Source organism: Anabas testudineus, chromosome 22 (genome assembly GCF_900324465.2).
Source record: "Anabas testudineus chromosome 22, fAnaTes1.2, whole genome shotgun sequence".
NCBI classification, from domain to species: domain Eukaryota; kingdom Metazoa; phylum Chordata; class Actinopteri; order Anabantiformes; family Anabantidae; genus Anabas; species Anabas testudineus.
Genome location: NC_046630.1, coordinates 1,237,428 through 1,257,728, shown reverse-complemented (window position 1 = coordinate 1,257,728; position 20,301 = coordinate 1,237,428). Strand labels below are relative to the sequence as shown.

General features: G+C 41.2%; 1 protein-coding gene across 2 annotated transcripts; it reads right to left on the bottom strand.

Annotated features, from left to right (window-relative positions):
- Positions 1 to 317: 317 nt before the first annotated feature.
- Positions 318 to 13,611, bottom strand: egln3 (egl-9 family hypoxia-inducible factor 3). 2 transcript variants are annotated; one of them, XM_026339767.1, is made up of 5 exons: positions 12,743 to 13,611; positions 4,226 to 4,345; positions 3,834 to 3,970; positions 3,042 to 3,109; positions 318 to 2,137 (listed from the first exon to the last, which is right to left on the bottom strand). In XM_026339767.1, the coding sequence occupies exons 1-5, from the start codon at positions 13,571 to 13,573 to the stop codon at positions 2,103 to 2,105; spliced, it is 1,191 nt and encodes a 396-aa protein (XP_026195552.1). In that variant the 5' UTR covers positions 13,574 to 13,611; the 3' UTR covers positions 318 to 2,102. The 2 variants fall into 2 exon arrangements, with proteins under 2 accessions (XP_026195552.1, XP_026195553.1); XM_026339768.1 differs by lacking the exon at positions 12,743 to 13,611 and adding an exon at positions 9,721 to 10,565.
- Positions 13,612 to 20,301: the final 6,690 nt, after the last annotated feature.

Genomic DNA, 20,301 nt, shown 5'->3' with positions numbered 1-20,301 from the left:
CATGATTAATGTTGTAATATTCCCAGCCAGCATTTAGTTCAGGAACTTCTGCAGCTCTTTTCAACTAAAGTCGTCAGTAGGTCGATGAAGGCGTCTGTGGGTGAAGCGACTTCTGCTGCAGGACAGAGACAGAAGCTTCTGTTCAGGATTCCTCATTAATCACGATGGAACTCGACGTCAAACATTCAGAGGAGAGTTTCATAGTTCACCAGGTGCAGCTGGTGTTTTTTCTGTAAGCTGCTTATTCATAAGACACATTTTAAAGGACATTGCACCATTTATCATTTAAACATAAACAAAATCCACTCTTGAAACTGTTCCCGATGCATTGAGCCTTTATTAAATGTGTCGTCTTCACTTTCACCAACAAACCTTAAATATAAATGAACAAGAGAAAACTGATACGAGTTCAGACGAGTTAATGACCCAGTGGTAAAAACTGATAAATGATCAGAACGATTCCAAAACCCAGTGTTAATTCTTACAGCTCTTAAACAGGTGTCATGTGACAGGGTGCAGGGATTTCCAAGATTCAGAGTGAAGCAACACTGACGCGTGTAAAAGTACGTCAGGCTGCAGTTTGAGGGCGGCTTCACGATGGAGAACTGAGCTCTGTGATCTCACACAGTGTGTCTGTGTGTGTGTGTGTGTGTGTGACGCCGCCCGTCAAATCTGCTGCATCAGTGCCTCGTGTTTGTCCTCAGTCAGTGGAGGACGGAGCAAAGCTCAGCAGCACAGAGGGAAGACGGTAGTTTCAGCAACTAGAAAACAACAGGACATTTCCGCAAACTGTTCTTTAGCACTGACGTTTCCCAAAATCTACAACAAATATAGCTCTTTGACAAAAAATAGATATAAATGTACTTAAAGGTCTATTTATTAGCTTGTTAGGAGCTTCTAACCTCATCTTACAGTCTTCATCAGGAGTTAGCAGAGCGTGAACATGCTGCAGAAAGTTAAGAGTTCTGTTTGTTTTTGTCCTGGAAAAGAACAAATGTGATTCTAATAGTGAGTCAATAGAAACCAAATAACTGTCAATGTCGACTCTACATTTATACAGTGCAGCTGCAGCAGGTGACTAAACATGCAAATGTGGAATTTGTGTAAAACAACTTGTGAATCTTTAAAAACCAAATTTATCAATAAACCCGTTTACAGAAGATAGAAACTAGTCTTTAGAGACTTGAGGTTTCCAGGAATCGGTTTCCTCTGTAATTAGCGGCAGCTAATAGAAATCACTTTTAAAACGCTCAAAGTCATTAAGTTCTTCAATGATTTAAATCATTTTCCAAATAGATGCTGATTAATGATTTGTCGCCTGTTTGATTTACAAACTTCATTCGTTTTTATTTGTCTTTAAGCAGAATTCTTGACAGAAAAGTTCCTCGACGTCAGTTTAACAATAATTAGCTGCTTCCACCACCGAGTGTTTCTTCTACTGGAAACCACCAAGTCTCTGCAGACAGAACCCAGACCTGCTGATGACGATGTGATGTTCCTGAGGTGGGTGTAAAACATGTCCACTGCTCTCAGCTGTTATTCACCACGAGCCAGCGTTGGTGTTTCCCACTGATGAAGTTTCTCTCAACAGAATTTGCACATTTACACAAAACTCCTCTTTTAATCTTTCGAGGTCCAGCTCGTATTGATTGGTGCACATGCAGACATCATTTAACAGTAAACAAACCAAACACTCATATACACTCACACATATATTCATCTCACTGTACAGATATTTGTCTCTTTCCATCATGTCTATACTTTGATTCCGTCCGTAAACCTCAACCAATGTTTGCCATCTGTCCTTCTCTCCTAGTTTGAAGCGAGCTGGAGTTGAAGCTTAGCGGCACAGTTCAGTTTCCCTCTGTCAACGGGAACATTCAGTAGGAATCGGCAGGGAGAGGATCACGCACATCATGTAAAGCAGGGAAAGTCCGGAGCAGCTTCAGGTAACCTGAACTCATCGTTGTCAGGTTTCAGCAGTGCAAATGATACATTTGAAGAGTTAAACTTTCCTCCACAGACTCAGAGCCTGAAGGAATCCTGGCCTCCTCTCCTGCAGTTCAGGACCACAAACACCAGGTGGTGACATTTCCTCCCCATCAGCTGGAGCTGCTGCCCTTCTGCTGAGTGGTCGCTGCAACACAGAAGTCCAAATATGTTAATATTAGAAATGTTGAAACAAATGTGATGTGCAGAGAAAAACCAACTATGTAGTTTTTGTTGACTTGATGCCGAATGCAGCTACAATAACTGGAGCCCCAGGTGTGGATTCATGTGCTGCAGAAATTAGACCCCAGTGATGCACAACTTGTTCACAGTAGAGAGCGTGAAGCTTAGAATCACAGACAGAAGGATGCACACGGGGTTTATTAATAACTTGACTAGTTAACAACAGGTGAACAGCGAGCCGGAGGTGCGAGCCGCGCCCGCGTCCAATTTTAGTCATTTTCCCACAAATGTTGGCATAAATAAAACGTCCTCGATATGTGGGAGCGCGGGCCACGTGTTGGCCGGCCCCGACTGTCGATACAGTCATTAAGGGCCGGCCAACACGTGGCCCCCACATATCGACGACGTTTCATTTATGCCAACATTTGTGGGAAAATGACTAAAATTGGACACGGGCGCGGCCCGCACCTCCGGCTCGCTGTTCACCTGTTGTTAACTAGTCAAGTTATTAATAAACCTCCGGCTCGCAGCTGTGGCCCGGCATGATTCACCAGTTGAAACAGCTGTTGGTGCTACAGAGTTAGTCAGATGCCATCGGCAGCACCTCACAGGACATGTGGTGGAGGATGGAGCACTGTTCATCTTACATTTTGCCCGTCTACCTTCATTAAAAAGATAAAACTCCTTTTTCCTTCCACTTACTATTTCATGCACCACATTTTTGTTTTATGTACTCTTCCATCGCAGTGTACCCGGTCTACCCTGTACAGCAAGAAAACTGAGGATGGCGTTCATATCCACTGATGCATGAGTTTATAGATACTCCCTCCTCCTCACTAGAACTAATAACGACTCGTGTGTGTTTGTACCTGTCAGGTAGCGTCTCTTGGCTTCGGCTCTCTCCTCCGAGTCAAAATACCAAACTGTGATGGCGTACCTGCAAAACAACGTTCACTTCAGCTCTGTGATCAACTTTGTCAGTGCAATAAACAGTTTTCCATCTCAAAAGACCTGAGTGACGTCACATATTTGATGTAACAGAATGAATTTGTCATTTCTACAAAACCAGCAGAAAATAACAAAGACAAAAAGACTCAGGTCAGTGTGTACGCTGACCTGAACAGAAGATGCTACTGAATTTAGACACTAAATAGTTTAGTGTAATTACATATTTTTACCAGTAGGTGGCACCACGTGTTTAGTTCATTTTTTGTTTTGATATTTTTGTAAGATCTACAACTTTATGAAAGTCACGTCTTCAGGGTTCTGACATCACGCACGCACAGGCAGAATTCAGTGAGTTTTATAGTAAACATCACAGTGATTCCACAATAATCAGTTATGAGGGAATAACTGAAATAAAGAATGTTCACATCAGTAAAACCTGATTATTACTATTGTGGGGAAGGAGGGGGGGCCGAGCACAAGAACTGGGACAGATTATCTGGGTGGTATTTGTGGGAGTTTCAGCTAATGAAGAGGCCAGAGGCAGTTAAGGGTTAATAGGTGACAGCTTGGTTGGCACATTCTTCTCCATCTTTCATCAATTTATAAAAACTATAATTGTGACGTGAAGAGAAGACACTTCCTTCAAATCAAGAATGACAGAAGCCCCAGCTGTCACCATCATTAGCTGAACAGCTAATTAATCCGTTAGTCACCTGGTGGCGTAGGAGGGCTGCACCTCGTGTGGGTTTCTACGGTCGGACCAGAAGAAGACCAAACGGTCGAACAGCGGCTTGATGTCTGCCACGTAGGGCTTCCCTTCTGGAAAGATCCTGAGGACGCCACCGTGCTCCTGAAACATGAACAACACAACATCAACTGTTTGCACTAACACTCTGCTTCATGTGGAAATGATTCAAATTCAACCCAACTCTTAACGAGCTGCTGGACTCGTCCTGTTTGTTTCAATTCTACTTATTATTAGTTGACATCAACTCTTTGGATCACATCATCAGAACGTGGTCATGAACTGTTCTGTTCCCACAGTCCGACTTGTCACACTCTACAATTGCTGGTTCTGAATCGAGGAAGGTGTTTTTGAACGCACCTTGGCGTCCCAGTTCTTGTTGAGGTAGTAGATGCAGGTGATGCAGCGTCCATCACAGTTGGGGTTGTCCACATGTTTGACGTAACCTGCTCCATTTCCTGGGTAACACGCCACCATGGCCTAAAGGAAAACACACACAGAGAGAACAGGTTGGATTAGACTTGAGCTTTAAACATCTGAAAAGATTCCTACATGGCTCCACTCTCTGACAGAGCTCCATCACCACCACTCCAACACAGTGAGACGTCTTCTCTCTACTGGATCACATCAGCTTCTGCCCGTTGAGCTTTTCACATTTAGAAGGCAACAGCCGATATTTCAATGTGACAGATACACTACACGTTCCTTAAGGTTTCCGACATGTACACTTACATCAAACAGGGGCCTCACACCCTAATGCTTCTTTTAACTCTGAGCACAGAGTGACGCAGCTTCTGCTAAATCCTGAAATAACATTTTAAAAGAAAAGCTCTTGTGTTGACGATCAGTTATGTTGACAGACCTGATTACACAAACTTCCTCTGTGTATGCGTCTGGACACATCCTTGCTAAAAAGTAGGTTCAGGGTTCAGACCTGGTTTTGTGGTTAACGTTAGGAGGTTTCAGTGAGTGACTGTAGAAGCACCAACACACAGCAGCGGTCATTTGCCAACATTTCTTGTGATCATCATGGGTGTGTTTCGTGGTTTGTGCTACAGCTTCAGTTGCACGTACACAAGTCGCACATGTGTGTGTTCATGCAGGCTGTGCCGTGTGTGTGTACGTGCAGCTGGTCAGTGTTGGGAGGAACCCAGAATGGGAATCAACAGAATCAGCCACACTTGTGGTTGCAGCAGTGATAAGAACAACTGAAGTGAAATGACTCTGCAGATGCCGACAAAGACTCAGTGACTCAGTGAGAGTCCGTTTTAAGACCCCACAAGTCAATGACCAAAGAGTCCTGAGGTTTGTCGGGGTTTAACCTCAACCTCCAACAAAATGACTGACAGGTTTTCAACTACAGGACCGATCGACTCAATCTGTGTTAAAGGTTCGTATCACGTTTAAAACACTTTGGGAAAATATATTCACTACTGAACCAACTATTTGGAGTTTGCTTGATTCAAGTTCAACTCATTTCTACAGCATCTCGGTGTCGTCCACAGAGGAAGCTGCAGTTTACCGACTGACAGACCTGAATTAGACATTTTAAAGCTTTTGTATTTTACTGCTGCTGTATAAAATAAAATAAGCATTTATGTTCACATGATTTCCATTTTAGATTTGAAATTACGACACTCACACATTTTCTTTCCTGGCTATTAACAGTTTCAGGAACTATTCTGTTTCTTAAATATTAAATGTCCGTACGCTCATTTATTAAACTCTAGTTTTATGCCGACATTTATGAGAAATTCATTCAGTTTCCAGAAAGTGAAGATCTGAACATCTGCACCGACGTGACAACATGATGAAAGTCTTGATACCGTGATTAAAAGCTCCAGAACAGCTAAACCACGGACCTCATGATGAGATTGTTTTCAAGATCAAGAATAAACAGAAAGACTCAAAGTTGTTCTCATGCTCTCACTATAAAGATTCAGCGCAGGGATAACACACTAAAACAAATACAGACTAGTTATGTGTCTGTCAAATACATGTTTGCATATCTAACAACACAGGGCAGCTGGTCAGCACCTAAAGGTGAACTCAAAGAGATCAAGTGCATTTTCTTTGGTGTTTTTGGATTCTAGCAGTACACAGTACTAATTCATACCGTGCAAACTCTAATAGTGTCTGCTTTGTGGAAGGGACTTTTAGTTTCACCTTATTTGAACGGAAGGTTTTTCCCACTAAACGTTCTAAATAATGACATAAATCATACAGAGAATTCACTAATGTCTCTGTTGAACGGAAACCTGGCACTAACACACTGATGGGGTCTCCCTGCTTCCCCTCCCTGCAGCACTGAGACCTTTTAACCTGAGCAGGAAGTGTCCAATAAGCAGAGAGAAGCAGACAATGATCACACAGGAGAGTCTGTGTCAGAGTCAACAAAGGTTCAAACTGTGGATTTCCTGGCAGGAAAAACAGAGCAGCCTCCACAAAAGCTGATCCTGACAGTAACATACACGACCGACCCTGTGAGGCTGTTCGAGGGTATTCCACTGGAGTGCTTTAGGATTATTTTATAGCCAGAAAATGCTTCTTTATATTTGTCATTTAGCGACTGTTGTGCACGAGTTTAAAGTTTGATGAAGGTTTCAAGTGCTTTTACATTAAACGTAGTGCTGACAGTGCACAAGTTTACTGCCAACTAAAGGTTTTAAACAATAACATAAAATGTAAAATTACATTTATCATAAGTGAATAAATGTGTAAAAATGATTAAACTATAGAGGAAAAAAGCTTGAGCACAATATCACACTATTGTTTAGACTATTGGAAAAGTGCTGTTCTGTCTTTGGACTCATGTCAGATGACTTATGACAGGAGTCTGAGGATTATAACAAAGAATCATGGTGATATGAACCCTCATTGTTACCAAACACACCTTTATAATAACTCACACAGATTTACACCTGACACTGAAGCTGCCATCTGGACCCCAGTCGCACGCACACACCTGATGCTTTTACTGTGACTCACATTCTGTATCTGATCTTTATGTGATCACGGAAACTCACTAAAGAGACCAACCTACATCAAGCTGAAACTTTACTGATGTCATCATCGTCGCCTGTGAAACAAACCATGTGCTACACCTCCAAACACTCCACAGAACCTCACAGCTGCTTCAGTTTCTCCACCATCAACATGCACTCACTTTACAAAGGAAGGTCACGCTGTAGATTAGCCCTTATCAAAAGGGCCCTGAATGCAACATCAACAACACCACACTTTTAGTAACCTTGCTGACGTCAGCGTTTACCACCTGATGCCTGTGTTTACATACGCATCGCATGCGACCACAAAGCCATGCCCCTTTCCCCTTTGACACGCTCTTATTGTTAACTGCCCCTCTCTTGTGCTCTTTATGCTGAGGGGGAAGGGCTGGACGGAGGCTTGGGCAAGTCGAGCCCCCGTCAGCGTACGTGTGAGGAACTCTGGAGCTGCACGTAGAGTCGGGTCTCTTCGAATGCAAATGACAACAAACCTCAAGTGCTATGAAAAGAACGAAGGCCCTACTCTGAAACCACAGGCAGCCTGCGCTGAGAGGAGGCAGGGAAATCACACACAAGTTTGTTTACATGCAGCCACACACACACACACACACACACACACACACACACACACACACACACACACCATACAACTGAGCTGCTGTGGAGTGAAAAAATATGAAGAAACACAGGAGGGTTGAGAGGAAATGACACTGTAAAAAAACAACAACAAAACGCCTCAGACCGGTTTTCAATTCAACTTTATCTCATCTTTCTAGAAAAGGGGAGGAGGGGGAGTGTGGGGGAGGGAGCGAGGGATTGTGGGAGAGCAGCGGAGTCTGTGCAGTTGTTTGGCACGTTTCCAACCTGCTGACGGTTTAATGACAGAGCTACGTGTGGCGCGTGAGGCTGCAGTCTGTCTGCAGCTCGGCCTGGATCCACTACAACAGCCAGGACACGTCCGGCTTCATCTTCCTGAGAGCACGGAGCTCGACACAGTTGTTTGCACTCTGGGAGTTCAGGGCCAAAGCCCAAATGATTTTGCATTTTCAGTTCAGCACTGATAAAAATGTCTGACAGTGAAAAAACATGACAAACACAAGACCAACAATAACAGGTACTTCAGCCTTGGGCGGTCCACGTAGCAATAACTACACCCCGAATGATTATCCTTCATACTCGTGCTCGTTATTGAAGAGCTCATTCCTGTCAATCATTCATGGTAGAAGTTTGTAAATTGTCTACTAACAATTTGTTTTAATTAATCAATTAATCCTTTTTTTTTCCCCAGTGAATCCAATGACTGGTCTACAGGTCGTTAGTGAAAAGCCCCAAGTAGACGTCTGTTTTTTTATTTTTTGTACTGAATCTAAACCTTTACCTTACTTCTAATTAAGATTACGCAGAAATTTAAGTGCTGCAGTATTTCAGTTCCTTTTCAGGCTGTTTTTTGATGCTCTTAATTTTAATTCGTTTTTAAACAATGCACTTACTTGAAGAAAAGTATTATTCAAGTTATTACTTTTTTCAGTATTCAGTAAGTTCGGTCTGTGTGCTTCCAGTAACCAACTGAATCAGTGTTTCTAGTTCAAATATAAACTGGATCTTGTTTATTAGTTCGTTGGTGATTTAAATCCACATTTTGTCAGTGTTGAACTAAAGTTCTTCCTCAGGGCGACATTTACAATATGAAAACTGACAAGTATTAACACGATTTCCATAAAAATCCTCTTTCAAATAAAACTAGTTAAAGTAAAATATGATAAAAGAACGCCGTTGGTATAGTTACTAAGATCAGATTTCTACAATGGAACCGTTTCTATATCTAGAATTGCTTGTTGAGCTGCATGATGTGTATACATACACATACGCACTGTTTATACTCCAGAGTCATCTCCATATGTGTGTGTGTGTCTACGTGCATGACATCCCGTCACTGTCCACTTCTACACATGAAGTGTAGAAGCTGGTTGGACAGTGTGTTTTTGTGACATAAGGAAGTGAGGACAGTGTAAATGAGTGGAGATGTGCATGTACGTGAGCGATCGAGCATTATTGAGTGCTGAGGAGTGAGGTTGTGAATAATTGAGTGAGTGAGTGACAGAGTGTGTACGTGAGAATGTCTTCTACATTTGTGCGCCGTCTCATGAGGATCCATAACGCAAACAAAGTGATTTATAGTCTAAACGAATCTACAAGCCTGATTATTAATTAGACAGGAGACGGCTTTGGAAAAGCTGCTGGGTTGAAAACGTGCACGACATGTATGAAAAGGAATGAGGATGTAAACAAGGCTCAGATGGACCTGCGTGATCAAAATGAAAAACTAGAACACCTTCACAGTCCAGTAGAGCTGAAAGGTGAGAAGTGTTCAGTCGATCCAGATGTATCAGTACCACCTCAACGTGTACGAGCACTATTTAAACACTTTAGAACTCACTATAATTTAATTTATATTAAACCATCTAAGAAGACGCTGCACATTGTTACAGCGTGTCCACAGGAGGACTTTGTCGGACTCCAGGTTAGATCTTATGTTACTGGACTTTAAACTACTTGTGACTAGTAGAGGTTGGACAGTCTGAGCTGAAGCCTTCTGTAAAGACTGTTTCAATCTTCTTACTCTTCTGCTTCTGTGTTTACAGCTGTTTGAGTCTGGACTCATTCTGGGCCGTTCAGAACCAGGAGACGTGTTCAAATGATCAACAACACAGCTCCAAGTATTCAACCGTGCGCGTGTGTTTTGTCAACACTGCTTCTGGAGGTCTGTCAGGTTCGGGTTCGGGTTCGGGTTCCTTCAGAGAACCCCGTGAACGACGCTGGTTCCACGTCGCCCTGCAGACGGACTCTTACCTTGGATCTCTCCCGGATCGCCTTGTTTCCCAGCCGGCTGGCGCACATGGAGACGAGCTTATCGATCAGGTTGAGCAGGAAGCTGATGGCCTCGCAGCCGCGCTCCGACCCGCTCACCCAGGCGATCTTGTCCCCGCGGATGCTCTTCCGGTGGATGCCCGGGACGGAGCCTGCCAGCCGGCCGTCCTGCAGCGCTCCGGAGCGGTGCATCTCCTTGACCTGCTCCAGCACGGCGCCCCCGGCCACCTCTCCCAGGAGACTGTCCACATAGCAGAAGCCGTAAGTCTGCAGAGCCGGGACGAACCGCTCCAAAGCCAAACGCTCCAAGTCCGAGTCCGAGACGTGCTCGATGAACGGCATGTCACCGGCGGAGGCGATGTTGGACACGGATGAAGATCTGATCCGATCCGAGAGTCGAGAGTCCGAGCGCGGAGGCTGTGGTCGGAAAGTTGGTGTCGACTGTTTTCGAGTTGAGGTCAAGTCCTGATCTCCAGCTTTACGGGTTTATCCAGGGTCACGGAGAGGGTTCGACTGTCGGAGGAACTCAGTCCCGCTGAAATTCAACAGTGAAACAGCTGAAGTCGTTTCTCAGCTCCTGTTTTCACCGAGCTGCGGCTGAAGGGGGGTCAAGTCAACAGGCTCCCCTTCCGGTTTACTGTTTCAAAATAAAGGCTCGCTGACTAACTGGATTTGGACAGTTTTAGTCATTCACCAAGCAACAATTACAAACACGGTTCCACAAATTCAATTGGTTTGACTGTGAACTGTCTTCACATGTATTCTGATTCTATCATCTTCAGATGGTTGTAAATTTATTGCATCAAAGTTTTGGACTTTTAGCTGGAGGAATCAGAAGCTGATGAAAAAAATGTCATCTTAGGCAGAGTATAAAATATAGTTAAATCTAATAATGTATTTCATAGATAAACAGATTAGGTGAAGATAAAATGGAGTTACTGCCCAATTTTAACATGTAGTGGTCCCTAGATAGTAAGATTTAGTTTGATTCATCTTATGGAGGTAGGTTGAATGTCTGTTACATTTACTTCAAGACAATTCAGAAAGACGTACTTTTTAGTTCCAGCATTTGTTAGCATCTCTGGTTTCTTTGCAGATGCAGATATTTACACAGAAATATGATTAACTGACTATGTTTCGTCATGGAAGAAGAAGTAGTCCCCAAATCTCTATAGTGACACAGATCTTATTTCCTGTTTAGTGACAGAAATTCCTTTTTAACTTTAGGTTTTCTTTCCTTTGTGCTGAATCTTCAACATTTGTTTATTTTATTGCCACTAACTAAAGGCTCGGTTTCAGAATAAAAAGAAATATGTGTACATTCATGTAATTACTGTTTAATATACTTACATTATGAATGATCCAAAGCATAACACATTTGAATTTCAGCAGAGAATTAAAACTGATACTATATTTGTTGTGGGGTTTTTTAGGCACTTTTACTGGAGTCTGTGTACATCTGTTAACTTCTTACGGCTAATAGCCAGTTTTAGACCATGTCGTGCGCTCTTAATTTGAAATGAAATCATCCCTCCAACCGGATGCAGTCTGAGCCAATGACGGCTGCTTGAAAATGTCCAAGAGAGAAAAGTGTGAGACGTGCTGGATGTGTTGTTCACTGGAGGGGGAGGAGGTGAGGAGGAGGAGGAGGAGGAGGAGGAGGAGGAGGAGGGGGAGGAGGAGGAGGAGGAGGAGGAGGAGGAGGAGGAGGAGGAGGCGGGGGGGTTTCCTGGATTCAGTTTTAGACTCACACCCCCCCACAGATACTTTATCATTCAATGTTCGTTGCTCATAATTCCGATAATTCCATCAAGTTGATGTCAAAGACTCCGCAGATCAACACGAACCGAGGACGACGATCATCATCATCATCATCATCATCATCAGCGCCTCCTCGTTCATAAACGCTGAATGAAGTGAAATAAGACGGAGTGACAGCCAGCTGGTACGTGCCCGCGCACTGGGCGTGCCCGCCGCCATTGAGCACGCCACAAGCCGCATGTAGCCTCGATCCGCGTCCGCCCGCTGCGTGCGGAAGTAAACGTCAACTTGAACACGGGTCAGGAAAAGAGTGAGAGCAGGTGATAAGAGGACGATGAGAAGGATAAAGAGCTGAGACAGAAGACGAATCCCATAAATCCTGATTTTACTAACACTGCCCTCCTCCCTATGACAAGCTTCTCAACATCTGATTTACATGTCTCTTCAGTAAAGGCTCTTTGTTTTTTATTTTATTTTAATTTAATTTCAAGCCTCCTTGCATCAAATTTAAAATATCTGACACATCGTTCCCTAAAATTCAGCCTGTCATCTTCAGGAAACCACCACAACTTAATTTTTGTTTTAGACTGACGACATCAGCGACGGCAAAGAGCTTTCAAAGGGAAGAGGAAGGTGTAAAACATCTTCTGTGGTCGAGGTTATGGTCACATTAATCATAATCATAACTTGACGATGTTTCTTGCCAAAATGTGAAGTTTCACAATATCAGAACCAGAGCAGCCTCCAGCACGACCGAGTGTCAGAGAGGAACTCATATTATATATACACAAAGCCAAGCAGAGAACATTTTACGGTGTGAGAATATCGTTTTGCGTCGTTTTGTATTGTGTGAATTTCAGTTCAATAAACTATTTTTCCAGTCCTACATATAGTCATTGAAGATATTGTGTTGTGCATCATCACACCCCTAGTCGAGTGGAACAGAGGCCATGACACAACAGCTGTGGCCGTTAAGCATTCGTTTGCTCCAGGGTTTCATGTTTTCTGTTACACTTCACTACCTTATGGAAACACCATAAGAGAAGTTGACAATTTAAAATCCTTGTTATTCCATGTATGACTGTTTTTAACTTGTAGTTTCATAATCTAAACTACTCTCAGGTAAGAATCCAAGAAATAAGCATAGTAGCGACTTGGGGACTTTTGGGCATGATATGTACATGTTGATGCTGGTTTGTCCTGGATGTGCACCAGACTGCTGACTCCTGGCGAGGCTACTAACCTTATTGTGTCTTCCTCTGATCTTGTGTTCTCCAAGCCTTCCATCTGCGTAGGTGACTAGTTTGTCCATCTTCGACAGCAGGTAGCCGATGTTCTCGCAGCCTGGTTCTTTTCCGTCCACCCACACAATTTGGTCTCCACGAATACTCTTTGTGTTGCCTAGGCGCCTGCTGGCCAGCTTGCCATCCTGCATTCTCCCGGTAAGATGGAGCTGCAGGACCTCTTGCAGAATCCGGTCTCCAATTTTGCTTCCCAGAAAGTTGTCGACGATGCTCATGCCGTAGGAGTTCATGCAGGGGACGATGTAGTTCAGGACCAGTCTTTGGCTGCTGCGGTACCTCCAGTCTTTGAATCTGGGATGGACACTCCAAGCATAAGCAGTAGGTAGGACCCCAGCGTCAGATGTATCTGAAACTCTCACCTCAGCTTCTTGTGCATCTTCAATCCCACTCACACGTCTGCCTCCAATACTGTTTCCCATCCAGTCTGCAGCCCTCACAGCACTGCCATTCCTGCTTCCTATCCCAACTGCCACTCTATCTGCAGCCCCAGCCTCAATGCCAACCACATCCTCGTCACAGTTTGCAGCCATCACTGGAATCCCAAAATCGTTTCCAACACCGTGTCCAACAGGAACTCCAGTGCCAAATAAAACTTTAACTCCAGTCCCAGTCTGGGGAACTTGAGCTCCTAAACCAGTTTCTCCAGGTCCGACGCCAGCCCTTCTATACCTGCCGAAGGGCATCTCATCTTGGGACCTGTGGTCACCCTCATGTTTTGGAGTTTTATTTTGAAAATCATCTTCAGAGACAACCTTGGGTACAGGACTCATGTCTGCATATGTTCGTATCAGAAGATTTACTTGTTCTACACCCTGCATTCTGTTTTATAACAAACCAAAGCTAATGGGAAATGATCAGCATGAGCAGAAAACCGAGTGCTGTGCTTCCAAAATAAAAGTAGATGTCACTTTCATAACAGGAAGAGCAGCGAACAATAAATACATCAAAATGTCCATGTATAATAGATATACTAAATAAATATAGTCTGGTAGATTAAGTTTGTCAATTTCAAAAATTAACTCCTCCGCTTTATTGAAGAGGCTTTTAATTCGAAAGGCACTGGACCGGATGTTTGGTACCGTATTTAACTTAATATAAGGTCAGCAGAAGCGTTTGATCGACATGTTTTCAGTTTGTCTTTAATAAGAAGCACGTTTGGACGTGTTCACACAAGTTCCAGATTTGTCTGTGTCTAGCTGACTGAAATGAATCGCTGCAATTTGATACATAAGATGTAATAAAATGTCATATTCGTCCATTTTCATTCAACTCTCAGGTCTAAAGTTGCCGTTTAAAGCCCGTTTCCACCTGTGTTGTCTGTCAAAAAACCTCAAATAAGGCCGCATGTCACCAAAGTGTTAATATCATCCCCACAGTCCGATCATCATCCTCCATAACACGGTGCCCGAGCCCGTGCCCGTGCCCGAGGCGCGCACCACCGACGCACAGCGACGCACGAGTGGAGCTCCGTCACCTGAGGACTCAGGTGAACCTGAGGGCAGAGCCGGTACCGAGCGCATCATGAGAAGGGACCGGTGGTCCATCAACACAGGCCGAGACTGCACTGAAATAAAAGTACTAATCCACTGCAGTACAAGTTAAAGTATGTTCAATGTAATCACGACAATGTACTTCAAAATTAAAGTACAATTACTCATTGTAGTAAAGTGGCCCCTGTGCATGTTATACTGAATATTCAATCTTTTACCATCAGTGATGTGATTATGTGAGCAGAGTAGGTTGAGGTGGAGCTGATGACTGGTTTCATTATAACTACAAAGATTCTTAAATATAAGTCAAAAATTTAAATATTCACATTTCAGATGCTGAACAATTAAATATTTGCCAATATTTTATACAAACATTTACTTGAAGTCAGTGCATAAACTCAGCCCTCATTAAAAGTCCAAATAAAAGACTTCACGAAAAGCAAAAGTGCCACTTCTGATTCTTCTTTGCTCACATTAAAGTACTAACCACATACTCTAAACTGTATTTGAAGTACTCAACTTAGAACTAAGACAACCCTCATTTCAGCAGGTCACTTTTACACTTCTTGTACAAAAAACAAAGACAAAATCTGCAAAATCTGTAGAGACAAAAAGAAACCGTCTCCCAGAGGAAAGTTTTACTGCTTACAGCTCAGGAGACAATTTTTTTTCTCATCTCAGCTTCATTTTAGTTTCTGTTGTGTCTCATATGTTTCTGATCTGTTGATTTATCTTAGTGTTAATTTAGGAAGTTGCTCTAAATATCAGATAAAACAGAAACTTAAAAGAGGCTAAAATATAAATCAGGTTTGTGTTCCAAGCTGTAGAAGAGCAGTAAAACCAGTTTTTGTACCCATGGCCGCTTCATTCATAATAATTTATTAGATGATTAGATTTTTTAAAAGATCTGTATGTAACTAAAGCTATAAAATATATCAAGTGAAGTAAATATACAAGATTTCCCTCTGAACTGTAGTGCAAGTAAATGTACGTAGTTACTTATAGCTATTAAATAATAATTTAAGCTGTGTTTGTATATACAGTTGGGTGCTGTAATAGTCTATGTAGTACAGTTTCACTCAAATATAGTTGGGTCAGAATCTAGCAATAAAAGAAAATATTCAAGTAAAGTAAAAATAAATCCCACTTGTTTTTGGTTTCAGTTTTTTCTACCACTGTAAATGAAACAGCAGGTTATGATACAACAGATAATAAAGAGCTAATGTTCAGATATTTTCCTCTGAATGGTCTGAAACCATAACTGATGATAAACAATTCATCTGCAACAGTTTTAACCTGAGTCAACATGTTCTGCTCCGAGCTTCTAAAGTGGGAAAATGTTGTGGTTTGGGTACATTTTTGATAAAGAACTATACCTTTTGTTCCTGTCATTGGGAAAGTTTAATAGTAATAATTTGAACCATACGGCTGTCAGTCCAAATACCATAAGCTGATGTCAGGCGGTGAGAGGTGACTGAAAGCTCAAAAAGTAAAGTGAAGCTTAAGTATTTTGTTATTTAGTCAAAGAGAAAATATAAATAAAGATTCTTTAAGTAATGTGCATACTCTTGTCAATTTAGAATCTATACATGAAGATAACACCACAATACTTTGTGGACTGTTTCTATCTTGGTGTAAAAATGAACAGAAAATTAGTCTGTTATCAGTTTTCCTTTAAAAAGTCCTTTATCAAGGTAAAATGTCCTCCTTAAAAAAAAGCTCCTTTGGTTTCAGCTTCTTAGATTTAAAGGAATCTACCATTTCTGTCTGATTGTAAACTAAAAATCTTCAGGTGTTGAATTGTTTGTCCATCCATGTCAGACTTGAGCTCTGGGATAATTTCAGCATTTTCAGATATTTGACATAATTCAATAATTAAAAACAGTCAGGATGTTAATTTAAAAAATCGTAATTAAGGGAACTCATTTCCACTTGTGGACGGCTGGTACTGTAAATATTATCATCACTGTGTTGACACTCAATGACCCTGCCTGGTGCGTTCAGGGACACATGGAAAATGAACTGTGTTATCAGATTACAAAATACTTAATAAGGAAAGTGTATATCAGTTATTGTGTTTGTGCAGCCAGTGCAGACGTGTCACATCGTGCCTCGTCGCCGCAGCTGCTCTCTCCCCGGAGCTTCATTTCTGAGGAATGTCTGTATACGTGAGACTCGACACAGCAGCCAGCTTCCTACCAGTGATGGTGTGAGAGAAGCTGTGCCAACTCTGCCAGCATGGTGACTCCCGCTAACGCCCCACGGTCAGTCAGGACCTGCCGTGAATTGGTTTAAGTGTAAACACTGGATTTTTATCCGTTCCTGCTCAGACAGAGTTCAGAAACAGTGCCACAGGCAACACAAAGGTCAGAGAGTGCCACAGGGAGATGTTTTTTGGTAAGTTCAGCCAAATTTGGTTTCATGAAGTAACTTGTGATTTCAGCAGATATGATTACTAATCAACAGAAGACAATTGGAAAATATAATGAACTCTTACTGAAGTCTGATTTTATACTTTAGTTAGTTAGTTGATAAATTAAATCTTTTTCTTTTTGTGATTTGGACTGTTCTCTTCTGATTCTGAAGATTTAGCCGTTTTAATGTCCTCTGGACATCCGGGAAGTGACGTCACACAATCCCAGAATTCATGAGTCACATTAAAAGGCCATCATGTTGGTAGGAGTAATGACAGTGCATTCACTTGTAATGGAAACTTCCTGACATTTGTGTGACAACTGCAACTAAAATAAGGGTGGATGATTATTTCATTTATTTCATGTATGAGGTGTTCCATTTTGTTCATTTGTTCAAAACAGAAAGAATATTTGTTTTTTTGTTTTTTTTCGCTTCCAAAACTAAAATGAAAAAACAGTTAATGGTTTGTTTTCCTATTTCCAATTTTGTGCACAAATCAAAAATGGAGAAAACGAATAACAACTAATTACATTTTTTCATTGGGTATTAGAGACATGTCGTGCCAAAAAGTAAAACTGATTGTGAAAAGACGCAACTCCTGTGTCTCCTAGCTGCGGCTACAGCTGCTTGTTTCGGTATAGAACTGTCAAAAAATGCAAACACTACATTTAATATATGCCCGTGGTAAAAGCAATGGTATGAGGAAATTTTATTTTATCTTTACAAACATCTTTATGTTTGTAAAGGTTGCCTACGTCTAAATGTGTTTTATGTGCCTGATATTCTGCTTGAAACTACTCTACTAATGGGGATTACATATACATACACATAAAACCAAAAAATTCGAACGAGTCAGTGACTTCTCCTGCTCTGTGCTCTGCACGAAACACTTTACAAACATAAAAACACAATAACGTGTCGTCTTTGAACCGACTCAGTCCTGGCTTCATGACATACAGGTTTAATACAACACACTTATGACAGAAGACTGCTTTAAAACATTTTACATGACATCGGGTTCCTCTGACCGTTACTATGGTTATTTAGATAAAGTTTTCTCTAACCATCAGATTTTACAAACACATACCATCTCTATTTCCACAGGGATATATTTAACGTACAGTTTTTACACTTTAAGGTTTGAAAACGAAATAAGCAGCAGAAGTCGCACATAAAAGTCTTTTAACAGGCAGTGCAGCAGTCACAGTCTGAATTACTGAGTAGAACTAATTTAGTTTTAGAGTCTTTTAGAGAGAAAAAATAAATGTGATGATGACATTATTCGTATTAAAGATGCCGCTTTCTCCCCCCTTGTACATATAACATTAGACTGTGTAAATAAAGTTATTCACTACAACCAGTCGACCAGATCATTCAGTCCAGATTGAGAAAACACCTGCACAGTTGGCTGAGTGTGTCAAACAACCTTCTAGATTTAGAAAACATCACAGTGTAATTAATTTTTTGGTTTACTGTCTGTGTTCCTGCAATATTGGGTATTTGAGAAACAAGTTGGTTCGAGAGGTTGGTAACGCTGTGACAGTTTCAGTATTTCTCAAAAATCACTCCAGGGGAACTGTAAAGGTCAGAAATGTTTAGTCCATTGAGTTTTACTACATATTGTTCAGTGTTTTTGGAATAAAAGTGCAAACATTCTTTTTTCCAATGACAGAATAAACAGAACTTGTCAAGTTTCCAGAGCTCTATAACACAAAGTGATCATTAATTGTCATTTTGTTATGTCTACAATGCCAAAAGCATTCACTAATGCGAGACCAAGAAAAGCATAAAGTTGCCACATTTTAGAATGTCGAACAATTAAATTTATGGCTTTCAAACCATCAATTAGCTCCAACAGCATTAAAATAGTAATAGCTCTAGTATTTTATGACACGACACACGCTAAATGAATTAAGCACAGTCTGATTTAATTTAGTTTACCAATCCTGAAAGGACCACTTCCCCCAAATTACACAGCAAAATACTGATTTTAAACTGACAAACGACTGCTTTTCTACAACTCTTTACACCATGACGCTTGTTCATTCATTCACAATAGAGGAGCGTGATCTGGTGAAAGGATCATATCACAAACTTTCTTATCACAATCACAATGCTAAAGGGCAACTTGCATCCTATGGTTCTAGTTTGGGGAGTACATACTTCCCTGTGCCTTTCATGTAACAAACATTCCTTCACTTCTTGTTGAAAACCCTCCGGGTGACAACATCTAGAGGAGTTTTCCAGATGTCATCTGGTTTCTCTCATTATGTAGTGTTGGTCAACCTGCTCGTCCAGAGGTCCAGTTTATTAATATAGCACTAAATCAAGACAGATGTCATCGTGACACTTTACAATGTAAGGTTTAAGACCTGAAACCTGAACTGGTGTCATCCAGAGGAGCTTTGAACTAGAAGTAGAAAGATAACTGGGAATAACCATCGATCTGCACCAATGATTTAGCAGCGTGTTGTGACAATTGACTCATTGTTTTGAGTTGCTAGTCAATGAGAAAATATCAAGATTCTTTGGTTGCAGCTACTGTAAAGTTAATCTCAATGGGTACAGAACAAAATAACCAACAGATAAACTAAAAGTTAAATTACAGTTAGCCGCAGCCCTAGACACAGCTAAGTAAATGTGGTCTTTGGAAATTGGGTAAAATTCCTTACTGACTTTTGGACTGTGGGCAGTGGGGGTTAACTATCCTCAGCGACTGAACAGGTGTGCACGGACGTAAAAAGTTGCTCAGCTGCATCAACATAACCAAAGTAAAAATGTGAACAATAGTATGAAAAGACATCCTGACTCTAACTACAGCTGTAATCCATTATCTCATGCATCAGTGATTAATTCCCTTTATCATTTCCAGAAACACTATGTCAACAAGCATCTCAGCAAAAGGTCATGCCAGCTCTAAGGAAGTTCTGCCATCAATATGCGAGTCTGTATGTGATTGAGTGAATGAGAAACGGTGTAAATTGCCTTGAATACCAACAAAGTAGAAAATTGCTATGTAAGTGCAACTATCAACTATTAAGAACAAAGCTTAATTTTACAAATGCATGCCCATATTTTGCAGCTAATGTTCTATTTTTTATTTCATAATTTCCCAATAACTGGCCAGCACAATCGGTAAAAATTGCAAGGATATTTTAAAGAAAGACAGTTTGGTACTAATAAATATGTAAATGGAGTAAGTTTTAACTGATGCTTTCATTGAATACCATCAAGTTTTCTATAAGATATAAAGAAAACACATGTAGTAGGTAAGTGAGAAATACTTCATAAACATATCCATCAGTTTCCAAGGAAAACTAACAAAATAATTGTTAATTAGATTGAAATTGTGCCACATTTTTTCAGGTCCTACTTGTTGTTTTATTTGCTGATTATGAGAAGTTTGAAATCCAAAACCTAACACTTCTGAAAACTAGATGCAGTACTATGCAGCTCAACTGAAACATAATTTTAATTAATATACATTTTCAGTGGTTACAAAGCAAACCTATAATGTGAAGCAGAACAAAGTTGTAAAGATATATTTTTCACAGTAAGTTCAAGAACCATTTTTTACTTATGTACTATATTTG

Excerpts from the sequence above, each read along its gene's own strand:
- egln3 (XM_026339767.1), bottom strand. The coding sequence starts at position 13,573 with ATGAGTCCTGTACCCAAGGTTGTCTCTGAAGATGATTTTCAAAATAAA. Across the intron at positions 4,346-12,742 it reads TCAGAGGAAGACACAATAAG|GCCATGGTGGCGTGTTACCC; the intron begins GTTAGTAGCCTC and ends GTTTTCCTTTAG. Across the intron at positions 3,971-4,225 it reads ACAAGAACTGGGACGCCAAG|GAGCACGGTGGCGTCCTCAG; the intron begins GTGCGTTCAAAA and ends TTCATGTTTCAG.